The following is a 16172-nucleotide window of genomic DNA, read 5'->3' as shown; positions in this document are numbered from 1 at the left end:
CCGTATTAAATTCTTATTGTAAGTTCTTCTAAGATCTTTAAATATTACTTTCTATTGTGTTAAGCTCTCCATATTTGGAGAGGACACTTTTTTTTACCCAATAGGCATTGTTGATGTGTTAATGTGGCTGATCACATGCTATTAAGGTGTTCATCTAAATCGGGGTTCCTAATTTCTGGTCCTGGAGAGCCACTTTTCCATAATGTTAAGTACTGATTGTGCTCCAACACACCTGGCTTTTTTAACAAACCCAAAGACTTGATTATTTTATTTTGAGTTGGAACTAACTTTGCAGGAAAGGTGGCTCTCCATGATCAGAAATTAAGAACCGAGAACCATGATGATGAAGGTAATGTTAAATGAGTTTTCTAGTACATTTTTATTCCAAAATATCCCCTTTCAGAAAATATGTAAAAACACTTGTTCTTCATCAACAATGCATTTAACAGGAATTTGGACATCATAATTTTCAGTTGAACCAGTTAATTTTCATTTCTGCCATTACTGATTTGAGCTTTTGTGCATGAATTCTATTCTTGTACTGGTTCCTGTCTCAGATCCATTATTCCATGACAGTTACATGCACAGATGTGTAATTTAAAGTGTGTCAGTGTATGTTTTCCAGAGTGTTTCATTTCTAAATTGGAACATGACAGACTCAAAGCCATGCCAGACCAGATATTATATAGTGCTCTGGCACTTGCACATAGCCATTTGATCACACCCTGCAAGACAGATGGCTGGAGTGCAAGGATAAATTAAAGAGAGAAAAAGCATTTTGCTTGACTTTTAAGCAGATGGAAACACACTGACATCCACTATACACAGGACATAGGTAGGTATTTCAAATTCACATAAACACTACTGGTCAAAAGTCTGTGACTTTTTTTTTTTTTTTAAAGAAATCAATACTTTTATTCACCAGGGATGCATTAAATGAACCAAAGATTACTTTAAATTTTTTTTATTTCGTATAAATGCTGTATGGTTACTTGTAATGCTACTATGACCTAAACCTACACGTGTCAGATTGATTTTTAAGCATCTCACGCCATGTGAGTGTTCTTTTTATAAGGTGCCATGTCACATTGATTAATAGTTCAGTAATTTGTTTTAAACTCTCCCTATCACCCTCCAATATCTCACTCCCAAACATATACTAGATAAATGTGCAAGTGTTTTTTACGCTTTGCCCAGTCAAGTCACTGAAACAATTGTAGTTCCATTTGGTGTTCCTAGCAGTCCAGAAAGAGACTGACCGCCTTCCATTTCGGTCCTTCGCTCTCTCTCTCTCTCTCTCTCTCTCTCTCTCTCTCTCTCTCTGAGTATGAGGGTTGAATCAATAGCGTGTCAGTAAGTGAACTTGTGCGAATCACATCCATTCATCTCTCTCTTACACACACTTCTCCCAATCCACTCTCTGTTCGGGAGTCTGGAGGGAGGGCAGCGCAGCAGCGCCCAACCGCAGGAGTAGGGCATCCCCACACACGCCCCGGTACCGTCTCTCGCTGCGCATGATACTTAACCAATAACCCTCCCCACCACAGCTAGAGGCACTCACATGGCCCCAGACTAGCGTTAGTGCCGCTCAATTGTATTAAGGGCAGAAATGAAAGCAGCGTGACCCTTCTTAAGTGCACAAGGCATCTTTGTGCCGAGCGAGGCTGGGCGATCGAGCAGATGCATCAAAGGAAATCCCCCCCCGCATGCTGCGTGAGCAGACAGATAATGCTATTTACCTGAGTGATGCAGCTTGGCCTGCAACAAGACACAGATGCATGATGTCTGAGCGAAGCCGAGCACTCTGACCGAGCGAGATAATGTGTGTGTGTTTTCTGTGAGAAGGCATGTGGAGGTGTATTTTAATTTGTGACAGTATGTTTACTCCATGTTTGGTAATGCCTTTAACAAGGTCACACATTCAACATGTGGTGCTAATACAGCGTGCAAATGTGTGTGGAGCACTGATTCCTACCTTAAAATCACAGATGCACGTCACCGTGTCCCCGATTCGCAGACACTCGCCATCAAACTTGCACGTGTTGGTGTCACACAGGAAAAGATCAGTGTCCTGCTCCTCAAACCCTGTCAAGAAACAAACACAGATATAGGTTATAGATTACAAACAGATATCGCACAACACATGCTACGTACATACTAAAAGTAGTTCTGTTTAATTAATATCGAAATAATGATAAAATGACTGTTATAATTGCTTCTTTCTCATATAATTGCTTCTTTTGAAAATTGGCCATCAAAGGAATAAATCACACACATATATATATATATATATATATATATATATATATATATATATATATATATATATATATATATATATATATATATATATATATATATAATAAATACAATATATATACATTACAAAGATAATTAAAATATTTTCATAAATATAAAATATAAATGTGATATCTATAAATCTAGATATATACTATATGTGTGTGTGTTTGTGTATTATATGTTCATGTATAATGTGTAATTTTATACTGAAAAACAGTTATCATTAATTTTATTAATTAGCATTTCACATGTTTGATTTGTTCTTTTTAAAAACTCATTTTACAGACAAATTTAGGCTTGGTTATAAATTGACCATACCAGTGAAATCGGATCACAGGATCTTGTTTAGCGGCCAAGTTTGCGTGTAATGTCTCAAAACTGGAACTGAATGTTTTATAATTGGTTCATATCAGTTCAACATCTCCAGTCTTTTCCCCAAGTGCACCAGCGGTCAGATGAAGCACTGTAGTTCATTAAAACTGAATAAACACATCATTGGTGTGAAACAACCTCGCAGAATTACTTCCCCGGGACAAAAGGACTTTTGGTTCCAAGCTGGATAGAGGATATTCAAGCTAAATCATATCATGACTGCAGTTGCAAACAACAGATACTCTGTTATAAAAGCTGCTTTGATAAAATAGACCGTGTCCCTGGTTTGAGGTCATAACAGCCCAGCGTATGAAGCTTACAGCCCTCTGTATAGAATGTGGGCAGGATGTCTCTTAATGGACTGAGGTTTTTTTCTTGTCTGTCAACATAAATGGAGAGTTTATGTAGACTTACAGATATACACCAAATAACCTGTTTACAATATTGCTGAATCGTCTTCCAAGGGAAATCTCTCACACTTATGAATAAAAGTAAGACCCAGACGGGTATACTATTAGCATGATAAGGAATGAGACACGTTCCAAAACCCTTAATTGTGTGAAACCTCTCACAAATACACCTCCATATCTGTCTATTACGCACAATGCCTTAAGCCAAAACTGAACTCAAAGGCTTCTCCCAGTAAACACAGAGACATACAGGATGATCCAGGATGAATATTTTATAAGCTCCACCATCTGCAAGTCAAAGAACAGGATGGGGCGAGCTATAACGTTACAACATGGAATCACACTGACCCTTATGAAAAAAGTGCACTTAAGTTTATTTAAAATCCTTAAACTTCATTTTTTAAAATGGATATTTCACGTAATATATTTTATATGAATTAAAAAGTTACATGAGAATACTCTAAAGGAATACAAGTTTTTACATATAGTAAAGCTTCATTTAAATGTGAGTGACAAGAAATAATTGATTGCATTAAAATAAATAAAAATTTCTATTAAGCGCGTCGCCTATTTTAGGTTATGCTCTGATGAAAATATGTAAACATTTTACATTAAGTGGTATACTGTTCTTTACTATAATGGCTTATAGTAAACTATAATACTATAATTACTAATGGCTGTCTTCATTATTTTCTTTCATTTTGACAGCAATCCACAAGGGGCCCATAAAGCTTCAGTAATTTTTAACAAATTACTTTTACTTGAACACTACAAAAGTGGGTTGAAAAAGCACTCAGAAGTTGAAACTTCTACACATAAGATACACTGTAACACTATTTAAATAGTCTTTAAATGCAACGAAGCTGCAATACATACTGACACAACAACTGCAGTCTTGGTGAACACAAGAGACTTTTTTCTTTAAAATTGTGGTGTTGTATGAATAAAGTATGAACTTGTAATAAAGTATGATTGTGTGATTTGTATAACATGTTTTAAGTCTAATACACAACACAAATAAAAAAGTTAAAATGTCTTATTTTTTCTCATATTTGCTGAGAAAATCATGCTATGCTCAAAACTTTCCAAAGACACAGTGAAGAACTATTTATACAATTGTCTCGCTGGTTGTGCAGAATTATTGGAAAGATTTTGAGATCCGGAAGAACAAAAGATTAAGATGCTGATAAATACAAGAAATTCATGTAGACAAACTGACCTGCCCCCAAATTAACGACAAGAGGAAAGAGAGAAAATAAGATACAGAGGGAAGAGAGTGTGCGCAGAGCACAGATGGGCGGTATGATTTCTCTCGCTGAGATGAGACATGCATAAAATTTAAATATTGCCGGATCAGTTGTGTCTGGCTGTGCAGCCCATCATCCTCAGCGATGGTGCAGACTACTTAGCCGAGACAAACGAGTGGGTATGTGTGCGTGTCTGTGTGTTAGAGAGAGGGAGAGATGAGGGAGGTGGCACAGAGTGATACAGCGGTGCTGAAACAAGACACGCAGCCAAAGTCTCAGGATAAGTAAGTCTGTGAGGAATGATAATGAACCAGAGACAAGCAGGCTGAGTGGAAGAAGAAGACTACACACACACACACACACACACACACACACACACACACCATATGACACTGCAAACGCAAACACAATAGAGAATTTCTGAGTCCGAGTTGTGTCACTCCAGCACTGGGGTCACTTCCATTTCCATTCATTCCATTCAGAGGATTCAGTGCTTCACATGACAATTCAGCTCTCAGATTTTGTACTTTTAAGCACAATCACCAAATTGACTATAGAGAAATGTATTGAGAACATAATGTTTCATGATTTCGGTTCTTTAATGATTACTTAATGATTCTTAGTCATTTTGAGATACATATATAGTAGTTTTGAGTTTTAATCTTTTTTTTTTTAATTCTAAAAATGCAGAAAGTTTTGTATAAGAGGTAAATTTAGGGTAAAGAGGATAGAAAATACACAATATAACACCCCATTATGTCCTCATAAAACATGGAAATATGTGTCTATTTGTGTGTGTGTGTGTGTGTGTGTGTGTGTGTGTGTGTGTGTGTGCATGTTTTTGTGACATATCAGGACACAACTTTGTATAATGACATGGGTATGACACAGGTATTACAAGGAGAGAGTGACTTATGAGGACATAACCCATGTCCCCATATTTCAAAACGCTTATAAACCATACAGAATTCAAACATATTTTTTTGAGAAAGTAAAAATGCACAAAGTTTCCTGTGAGGGTCAGGGTTAGATGTAGGGTTGGTGAAGGGTGATAGAATATACAGTTTGTACAGTATAAAAACCATTATGCCTATGGGTTGTTCCCACTTTTCACAAAAACAAACATTTGTCTGTGTGTACTGTGTGTGTGTGTGTGTGTGTGTGGTATACCCATGCCCACATATGAATAAATTATATGTTATGCATACATAATTTGAATAATCCTGCATAATCAGTAAGATAAACATTTCATTTTAATAGTATTTTTGTTGTAGTTTTGAGCATAGCATGATTTCCTCAAGAGCAGAATTCAGTAAATATGAGAATAGCTTAAAACATACAAAATATTTGAAACTTATTTGTTACGCAAATCACACAGTGTTAGCAGGCTCAAAACAAGCTCACTTTTTATTAATGTTTTAGATTTGTATTATGTTTTGTAAGGTTATATAGAGAGAGTTTGCAAACAGAAAAAGAATAGAAAAAGAAACAAGCTTTAGCTGTCAATATACAGTTTGTAGGTCAATGTTCGCAAGCAGAAGAACATCTTTGTCCATTAGTGTACGTTGCATCTCTTATTTCGAATCGAATATGACTGAAAGTAATGGCTTGAGGTTCAGCGAGTGAGTCAGATGTTAATTTGGTAACCACTCCGACTATTTCAGTGTGTAAGTGAGACCTTTTACAGTTTGTGTGTGACTCATTTGTGAGTCATTTTGATTAACTAACTTTCATTTTACACTGTAGCCTGGTTGTCTTTTTGTCTTAATTCAACCTTCAAGCCCACTTTTACTGTGGTGCTCCAGTTCAACAGTGCAGCTTAACTAGCAACATTCTGTGAAGCTTTCTTCTTTGCTTAGCTCCTTTTTTTCAAAGAAACAAATAGTGTTGGCAGCTAAGCTTGCAACATTGTTTGGATGGGTTAACCAACATTGAACATCACACAGGAAGTGGCATAGGAAATAGTGACAACAAACCTGAATGTATACCAATGATGACACCAGAGATATCTGAACATTTGCTGACAAACAACATATCACAAGAAATCTGTGCTTGCATATGTTGTGTTAATGAACTCGGGGCAAAGTTTCTTTGAACTAAAACATCTGCTAAATGAATATGCAAATGGTTTGAGTATCATTAACCCGCAGGGTGCAAAAGCTACTGAGCATCTGCAATAGTATTACCTAAAGCTCACAATAATGTGAGTTACTGCTACCAGGCTGCTGCAGTATGAACAGAAATATTATATTGCTCTGTATAATGTGCAATATTTTATAGATGTGGGGTAACGAAGGCATTCAAAAATATTTATTTTCTATATGAGAATAGATGTGAAATCCCATGCATCTTTTCTTTTAAGAGAACTTTAGAAGGAAACCGCTGGGTAACTACAGCTGAAAAATAGAAAATTCTTTATAAAATGTTTTTATTATTTCTCATATTTGCATGCTAATCAAGGACTGGGGTCATGAATAATTCAATCTGCCCAATGAATCAGGTTCCAAAGGACCTCAAAGCAATTCCGTTGGCTGAAACAACCTTTATTGGTTACTCTGTTCAGTGCCTGATTAGAAATCTAACAAAACTTCTTTAGGGAGTTGTCTGAACTATTTTATTATAACCATTAATTCATTTATCCAGTGAAAGAACAGACTTCTCTTTTAATAATTCTTGATTCAACTCAACTTTTACTCAATTAAATGTGGGGTATGTATTTTTTTAAAAACGCTTTAGAAAACTGAGTCGGGCTGAGTACCAAGACAAACTTATAGCCAGTCAGCAGTAAGGGGTGTCTACATATGATGGGGGAGAAGACGAGCCGAGCGACGACAGAAAGATAAAGATGGCGGATAAAAACAAAAGACAAAAATGTCTGCGAAACAAAAGAATGCTCAAGGTTGCTTTGTTTCTTCTCGATAAGTGAGTAACATTGGTTTTGCTTCGTTTCACATAACTAAAATATGATTTTTTTTTTGCTTGAATATACTTGTGTGTCATGTTCGATTGTTTGTTCATCTACAATCATATTGTCGTTCGCTTCAGCTATAATAAATACACGTTCATTTCCACAATCTATAAGCCTGGAGCGTCTAAACCTCCTCCACTGTCTGTTTCAAGCATCAGCTACAGAAGTGTGTCCGAAAAGTAAGATAATAGAGGTGAGAACCTTTTGGGGTAGGGACGTGTTATGAAATATCAACATTGTCTCCCAGAAATCACTTACCCCACCTTTAACTGAAGCAGTAAATGCCACACAGTGGCAATATTACATTAATTCAGCCATAGATGTTTGAACTAGAAACTGATTCTAAAGAAGAGGAGGTGCAAAATCATACATTGTCGTTTGCAAGAGGTTTCAGAACATCTTTACAACATCTAACACATAATTGACATCATTACGCACTGGCTTGATTACACTTACAAACAGCTAATAATGTGTTGCTAATGTTACACTAACCATTTTTCTATTTAGGTGAATCCGCAGGCTTTTATGTGAGCCAATACCCAATGATAATCAAAGAATAATGTCCGCAAATAAGTACAAATAGTTACTGTATTAAACAGATTTTCACGTACAGTAACATCTCGTTATTTCAGAAGTGATTTTTGAGCTGTGGGTCAGTCACAGATGATTGTTGATTCTAGCCATGCTGGTAACAAATGCATGTAAGTGAGCACCACCCTGTCTCTCGTAACAGATGGTCCAGTAAGAATAGCCCGACCATTAGTGTAGTATTTATACTCTCCTCATTAATCTACCATTGAGCTCTTTGGTTTTCATTTTCCAAAACAGACAAGCAGGAACAGAACCCATGTTAAATGAAGGACGCAGCTATGTCTTTTTTGGAGGTACCCTTGGAGTACTGTGTTAATAAGGACTGAACGTCGCACCTTCTGGCATACCTGTGGAGTATCGACCCAAAGCCCCTGGGAGTTGAGCTTGGTTTCACCACCATATGGCTGCATATGACAGCTGGCCATAAGTACTGATCGAATGAACAGTGTTTCCTGTCTGTCTCATGTAGCCAGACAAATCACATTCGCTCAAGATTTTATCTGGAGAAACACGTCACATTGTGAGTTTGGATGGCAGAGAGCATTCACTGACAAAAATACACACATAAATTAATATCTGAAATGTTTCAAGGGCAAAACTTCTTTCTCAGAGTGCAGAAGATTATATTACATGTGCTAAATTACCAAATGAAGAAGCCCACGTGAATTCCACACATTCCAAAGCGGAGCGATCTTTTTGCCACATTGAAAATGGAGAGAAAACATTGCCTGAGAGGCTGACCTTAAAGACGTGATGAGTTTTTCAACTGGAAGGTATTTCCCCTTTTATTCATCTGGTTACGCTCACTTATGCTTTAGAAAAACCTCTGTTTTTATTAAGAAACAAATCTTGTCCAGATCCAAACCTGACCTTCCTGATATTATCAGTTCCAAATTTAATTTGTGCCCACAGAACATCACAGAAAGCTCTGCAAAACTGGCATATCTGTCGTTTTCAAACTTCTACACATCCCTAGCCTGATGATTTTCATTCCAAATCAGTGCAGAAGTCTGCAAATTTTGGGCCTATATGTCAGTATGTGAATTTACTAGTTCTTTAAAAGTACAATCTTTGTCAGACCAGTGTAATAATTCATATTTCTAAAATGCCATTTTGATTAAGCTCTGTGTGCAATGTCCTTAAACATCATACTTTCAGGGTGCTTTCACACTTGGTTCACTTGCCTGGTCCGAACCCGAGTTCGGTTGCTCCCCCCTCCCCCTGGACTGTGTTCATATTATAATATTTGAGTCCGAACCGCGGTTCGCTTGCGTCATCAAAGCAGCAGCTGTTTACCCCGTTACTTGATAACGACAGCGCAGGAGAAGGCGGCAAATGCATAACATAACTCTCTGCACTTTTATGTATTACATTTCTGAACTGTTCGTTTTGTTTATAAAGCTTTGCTACATTAGGGCACTTGCGTCTGTCTTACGAATGTACTGAAAATGCATTAAGGAAAGTTGAAGGCGAACATAAATGAGATGTAACGTTACAGCTCTCTGCTTGCAGCGCGTCAGTCACACTCATCATGAAAGTGAGTGAAACACACACACAAACACACATTTTCATCAACTAATTTGTCATTAAAAGCATCAAAATTTGAGATTGCGTGAAGCGTAGAGTTCACATGAAGCGTACCCCAGACCACTGTTTTTAAGCGGACTCAGATACGGTTTGCGGGTGAGCATCCGAGTACGGAAGACAGCATTCACATCATCCAAACGAACTCGAACATTAATCGAACCCGGGTGCACACCAAAAGTGCTAGTGTGAAAGCAACCTCAGTGTGTTACTGTTACCTCACAAAGTCTAGCTGATTTTCATAAATATCAGCATTTCGATAACATGCACTCATTGAGACATGACTGCAACGAACCTTAAAAGAAATCTATCTTTTACTACAAAATCTGTTCAAGGCTTATTCATTTTCTTTCTAACTGTTTTGCCAGAGGTTTCGCCAAACAGCCTTTTTACTATGCAAAGTGTGAGCCATTGAGAATAATGCTATACAAGGTAAGTGATTTGACAGTTCACTGCATTTTAAAGCTATGCCAAACATCAAATCTCACTGAGATGCATCAACAAGCTTTACACAAAAAACACAAAAATACTCTCAGTGAAGCTGTGAATCTTCTCCAATGTAGATCCGGCCCAAGTTTGTGAATGGGTGTGCATATTCATTTTGAACTGTGGTAGGTTATTGTATATGCATCAAACATACCACAATAACAGTCACTTGATTGTTTCAGATCTGTTTGTAATTTATTATCTTTCCATTCAAAGATCATCCGAGTTTCGAAACGCACCAATGCATCTGTGTTTGTTCATTGCTTGTTGTGCGCAATGGATCATTGTTCAAACACTGAATTTGATGTTTGTTTTCAGTGCAGCTGGCCACTCCAACCCCATCCAAATTTGTGAGCTGTGTTCTCAATCTTTTGCACCCCTAGGATACACCACATAACTGTTTGGCACATATGCGTCAAACAATTTAGTAATTATCGGAAGAACATAAAATTGTGGCTTTGGGCCCAAATAGATTAAGGTTAAAAGGAAAGTAATCCCACAAACTTATCTGAAAATATCTACTTTTACAGAAGATAGTTCATGGTTAGCATTATAATTTTGATTAGTTACTTAGAAATGGTGCAAGATCTCAAATTTATTTGACATCATAACGATACCAAAAACGGATTATTTACATGTTTAGATTTCGATTCCCTGTTAATGTCTGAGTTTCTACATCTGCATGTTGTTGAGGTGTGTGGGCATGTTACCGCTGTCTGTTTTCAATGTGTAGGAATTGTAGAACAGAGGAAATAACAATGTTCAGAATGAAAAACAGAAACATCTGCCATCATGCATATTTAAACATGGTGCTCTTCCTAACCACTCAGCTTTATGAGTGTGCACTCTGGAGGGACGTCTCCAATTACTGTCCTTTATTTCTCCTGCTCACCTCCAGGTACACAACTCACACTCGACCATTCAATACCAACTCGCTCTTTCTCCCTGAATGAGCCAAGCGGCATTATTATTTTATCACAAACACTCTTGCGTTAGCCATTCAATTAGCCGGGCAACATCTTCCTGGTGGCATACATTAGTCATGCCTCCTCTGAGCCAACTAATGATGGCAGAACTGAGATAAACAGAGGAGAGAAGTCTCTTTCCTCTTCATTTTTCTTGACTGAGTAGTGGCATCCTTCCTGTGCTCTACTGGATTAAATCTCAATAATGGCATTAAAGGTGGGATAAAACAAAGAGCCGAACGGAAAACCCCAAGAAACCCAAAATAGGGCACCACAACTTCCTCATTAGCCCAGGAGCTCAGACAAGCTCTCCCAGAAGACTTTCCCCTCTCACAGTCTTTCTATTTCTCCCTCTCTCTCTCTCTCTCTCTCTCACACACACACACCCAACAATCAAAATAGGCTCTAGTATACAGAGTGTCTAAGGAATGAGAAATAAAGCGCTGAGGTGCAGGATTAAACTAATCCCTATGGTCTTTCACAGTCTGAAGGAGAGAGAAATTTGCAGATGAAAGGTAAAAAAAATCAGGTGCTGTACCCCTGCATTGAAGTTACATAGACCTGCAAAAAAATTATATTGTTTTATATTTATGTGTTGTTTTATAGTACAAATATGTAATCATATTCAAATCAAGATACATTCACATGAGAGGAAAAATTTTGTAAGATAATGTGGGTTATTTTAAGTGAGATCACTGTTTAAAATGACACCGTATTATAAATTAATTATTTTAAAAATAATTTTCCAAATAATTGTATACATATCTCAACAGTTCCCCAGCGATGTGAATAACTATATATAATATTTGCGTTTCAATTGGGTTTCCAATTTTCCAAGTTTCCTAAATATTAATTTTAGAATGTTTTAGAATTTGGTTGGACCCCGGTAAACTCCGCAAGTTTATGAAAAAACTTACGACTATCTTATACAGCATTTTTGAGAATAAACTGCAAACCTCTTTTGAGTCACAGGCCCACATTTCCGAAATTGACTTGTTTATTCCCACTCTGGCAACATTTATAATGTCTTGCTTTAAATATAAACCTCACTAGATTTGGATAGATTTATGCTATAGCTATCTAAACATCTTTCTCGACCAAATGTTTCTTGTTTGACATAAAAGTCTTTAGGCCTTTTACTGAAAAATACGAAAAAATATGGTTTAAGAGAAATGATTAGCAGCATACCACGGTGCGAGAGTAAAGTAAGCTTTTTAAACATTCAAACAATTGCTTTATTCGCTCTTCGAAGCTCTCAATAGTTCACCAGCATTGTGTGACAAGCCTAAACTAGCATGCATGACTGTGTAAGTCTGCCAAAGAGAAAAGAAGCTTACAACAGAAAGATCTGATAGATCTGTATTGGAATATAGTCAAGCCAGCCAACTGGCACCTTGTCTATCTGACAGCTTATTTTATCAAGCTCTGCTTTCAACACGTGTGACAGCACTGTGGTGGGGTTACGCGATGGGAAGGAATTGATACGACGGAGCCGGGACTGACATACACAGAATGTGAGTGTGGGAGAGAAGAACATGTCAACATCAAATTTACAGGTCTGCTGTTCTCTAATTTCTTTTTATTTGATTATATTTCTTCCTGACCTGTTTAGATAGAAAGTAAACTGTTTTATGAAGGAGATCCAACACCGAATCATCTCACATAGGCCACTGTAGGTCTGTGCAACAGATAGATTTCTTGTAGACCGTTGCCCCCCTACAGCTATTTAAAGAGAAACATAATTGCACAGCGGGGCCCTTTGTTCCCAAAGTATCTCTGACAAGCGCTCCCTTTCAGTGCCACATTTACTCCACTGATATAGTGTAAAGCAGCACCAGATGTACTTGTTTGGGGCCAGATGATTGCCCTCACAGATTTCACATGCACAAATGCCTACTGGTAAGACCTAGGGGTTGAAAATCCTTACAAATCATTAACTCAAAGCATGAGCACTGAAAATCTGAGCTACCTCTTAGAACGACCAATCCACACTAAAAATTGCACCTGTAGCTAGTCACTAGGACAGCACTCTTTAACTCTTAAAAAAATTCATAATAGTAGATTAAGGTATTAATATTTATCATAAAAAAAATCTTACCAGGCCCAAACCATTGAAAGGTATATGGTAATTTTATTACTGAAGCAATCATAAACTATACACACTCACTGCAGATATTACAGACGTGCCTCTTCTATTGTTAAAGAATTCATATTAGCAGTTTAAGGTTTTAATATGCACTCTCAATGAGGACTATTAATACAGTGTTCATCATGTAGGGTTAAAACTGGAACAAAAACGTACTGACCTTGTGACAAGCCTCAAAGATAATATTTGTTTTTCCTGACAGTACACAGTAAACTGATAAGATGTGCTTCCAATGTTGTAATTTAAATAATAATGATGATAAAAAGATAGATATTTTAGCTGAATATGTGTTCTAATGTCTTTTAATTTAAATACAATTATCAAAAAAAAAAAAAAATTCGAGAAACCCTCTATGTAGGCCTATCTATTAGGCTGCTGCAGTCTGTAATAATACTAATAAATGTGTACTGTAAGTACACACTTTTTGTGCTAATTATTATTATTATTATTATTATTATTATTAATCACTTACAGTTCAGAGTGAGTTCAGTGTTGATTCGGTACCTGCTCTGAAGAATTCAGTGAGTAGCTACCTATCTTGACCGAGACATTAACCCCAGGTAGCTCAAGTCTAATAAGTGTGAGTTAAGTTACTCTGAATAAAAGACTCAGTTCATTGAATGATTAGCAACCCGATTCAAAACAGACAAACTTGCTATAATAGTAAGCGCGCAAGAGCGCACGGGCGTTGGAGTGAGCAGCGTGTTCAGGTCTCTTACCGGAGCAGTTCCACCCGGTGGGTGTTTGACAGTCGCTCAGCGACGATGGGAACGCGCAAAGTTCCTTCACTGGTAATATACATAAAAAGCAATATGTTGTAATTAAAACGACATGTGTCCGATTCTCCTGCCGCGGTCTCCGTGTCTGTCGCAGCACAGCGCAGAAAGCCATCTCAGTCCACCGGGAATGACACTTGGACATGAACCGAGGTCTCTGATCCCACGGCGAGCGCAGGCGACACAGATCTCAGCCGCGGAGCAGTGATACACATCTTCCGGGCAATGCTGCGATGATCCCCATGTATCTATGTGCTCTGATACCGACGCGGTTGGACTGTCTTGACAAGTGGAAGTGTCCGGTTGCAGTGATGAAACTCAAAGCTGAGATAAAAAGATATAACATCCAAGCATGGACCTGGAAAAGCTGTCCGGATCCACTAGTTGATCACTCCTTTCTGAAGGGGAAAAAATGCTGAAGCTCTCTCTCTCTCTCTCTCTGTCTCTCTCTCTCTCTCTCTCTCTCTCTCTCTGTCTCTCTCTTCCTATATGAAGTCTGTCTGACAGTGTCTTGTTCGGTTGGTGTCTGGCTCTGACTGTGAGGATGAGGACGATGATGGTGATGATGAAGGTGAGAGGTGGGCACACGCTTCGGCGGCGCGGATTGGCTGTAGAGGGTGTAGCGGGTACCAAACCGTGTAATACAGCATCATCAAGAGTGCAAGAGACTTCCTTTACCTCCGGCGGTAAAGGAAATAGCCTACATTGTTTGCTTTGGCTATTCAAGTCATTAGCTCTGACAAAATAATACAGTTCAATTTTACTTGAGGACAAATGTTTCTGTTGACTTTTACTCTACTTAATGCTTAATACTTAATCCAGACGTATTCGTTACTTTTGAGACTGAATCACAAATGCAATCTGCTCGCGGATGTCCGTTTCGCGAATGAATCGTTTGAATGAATCATTTGAGTCGACTCTTTTACATTTACCTGCCACGCGGGCTCGTAAAGCGGTCTGAAGAACTCGTTTTGTGAATCGCGAATCTGAATCAAATCAAAAGAGAAACACTCTGGAACACGCAATGGGTTGAATGGACTATTCGTGTAAACTTTAATCTTTAAAAAAATATAAACTAATTTGATCAATTTTTGGCCTGATCAGTTGAAGCGTTCTGAAAAACTGTTTGATTTGTTCATGTGACGGAAATCTACCGCAGAACTGTTCATATTTATGTTAAATGCACATTAGTAGTGATATTTAACGTGTTCAAGGCAATACAAATGACATTTGAGCCATATGTTTAATATAAGAATCTTGGGAGTCTTACATGTCTGCAAAACTCGTTTAACCTGTAGTGGAGCAGGTGTAAAATGAGAAAACAACATATATACAATTTTTTTTATTAATGCAAAGATAAAATAGTCCATAAAATATAAACACATTTAAAATAGTGTCAAAATAAAACAATATTTTGTGCATGCTTGCCCAAATTTTTTTTTTCGGAGATGCTAGAATGTTCTGGGTACTTGCCAGTGTGTTGCTACGCAGTTGCGGTGTGCTAAGAGGTTTTTAACTAATTTATTCTGTTTCTAGGGTGTTCTGGGTTATCCCGCAGGGGTAAGCAATAATAATAGTGATAACTGCCTTAGCAAGCACCACTAATTAGAAAACCAGCAGTTGCAATGCATACTGGGAAAACATGCATCATCCTGTATGTCACTTATATTGCATGCAAGGTGTTATTGTTGGAAACCCAACCAATAATGCATTGTTTAGAGCACAGGGACACAAAATATTTGTCTGTGTGTGTGTGTGTGTGTGTGTGTGTGTGTGTTATAATTACTATTTCAGGCGTTTAACCATAATTGTTTTTGTTTGCTTTATTATTTTGTTTGCGTCAGAGAGTTACGATCAACATTCATTAACTTATACAGCACTACCAAACTCTTGATCATCGAAGCCAGTGCCGTTTCCAGTCTCCGGCATATGTACTTTTCTTCCTCCACTCTTGCGTGTCCTGTCAAACTTCTAAATTAATTGTCACACATGAGCTTGCATACTTCTCTGTGTTTCATTCCACGAGCGAGTGCTGAATGAAGCAACATGTCATTCATAATTATCTGCCCATTAGCTTGAGAACAGAATAAGCAAAGCACACACTGTTCATAGCTCTCCTCTCCTGTCACACCCAGTTGGTGTTTGTTCTCAGGATATGGATGCAGGGCTCCATCAAACCTTTAAAGTCAATCAAATTCAATATCCATTGATTCACTTCAGTGCCGCTCTGCTCTGCATTCCATGTTTTCTCTAGATTCTGCTTTAGTTTTGTTTTTAACAACCCTGACAGACATAGGCTAATACTTTTGGCTACTTTCAGAAAGGT

At 37.7% G+C, this 16172-nt stretch overlaps 1 protein-coding gene across 3 annotated transcripts in view; it reads right to left on the bottom strand.

The window, feature by feature from the left end:
- tmeff2b (transmembrane protein with EGF-like and two follistatin-like domains 2b) overlaps positions 1–14453 on the bottom strand; it is a 63238-nt gene extending 48785 nt beyond the window's left edge. Inside the window, exons 1-2 of one of the 3 annotated variants that reach the window (XM_052559752.1) lie at positions 13790–14453; positions 1976–2085 (exon numbers count right to left, since the gene is read on the bottom strand). In XM_052559752.1, the coding sequence (XP_052415712.1) occupies positions 1976–2085; positions 13790–13991 (312 nt within the window). In that variant the 5' untranslated portion in view covers positions 13992–14453. The remainder of the gene's footprint in view (positions 1–1975; positions 2086–13789) is intronic. The other 2 variants (XM_052559751.1, XM_052559753.1) reach the window with 2 other exon arrangements.
- Positions 14454–16172: the final 1719 nt, after the last annotated feature.

The sequence above is a fragment of the Carassius gibelio genome, chromosome B6 (genome assembly GCF_023724105.1).
Source record: "Carassius gibelio isolate Cgi1373 ecotype wild population from Czech Republic chromosome B6, carGib1.2-hapl.c, whole genome shotgun sequence".
In the NCBI taxonomy this organism is placed as follows: domain Eukaryota; kingdom Metazoa; phylum Chordata; class Actinopteri; order Cypriniformes; family Cyprinidae; genus Carassius; species Carassius gibelio.
This window is presented reverse-complemented; position numbering and strand designations above follow the sequence as displayed.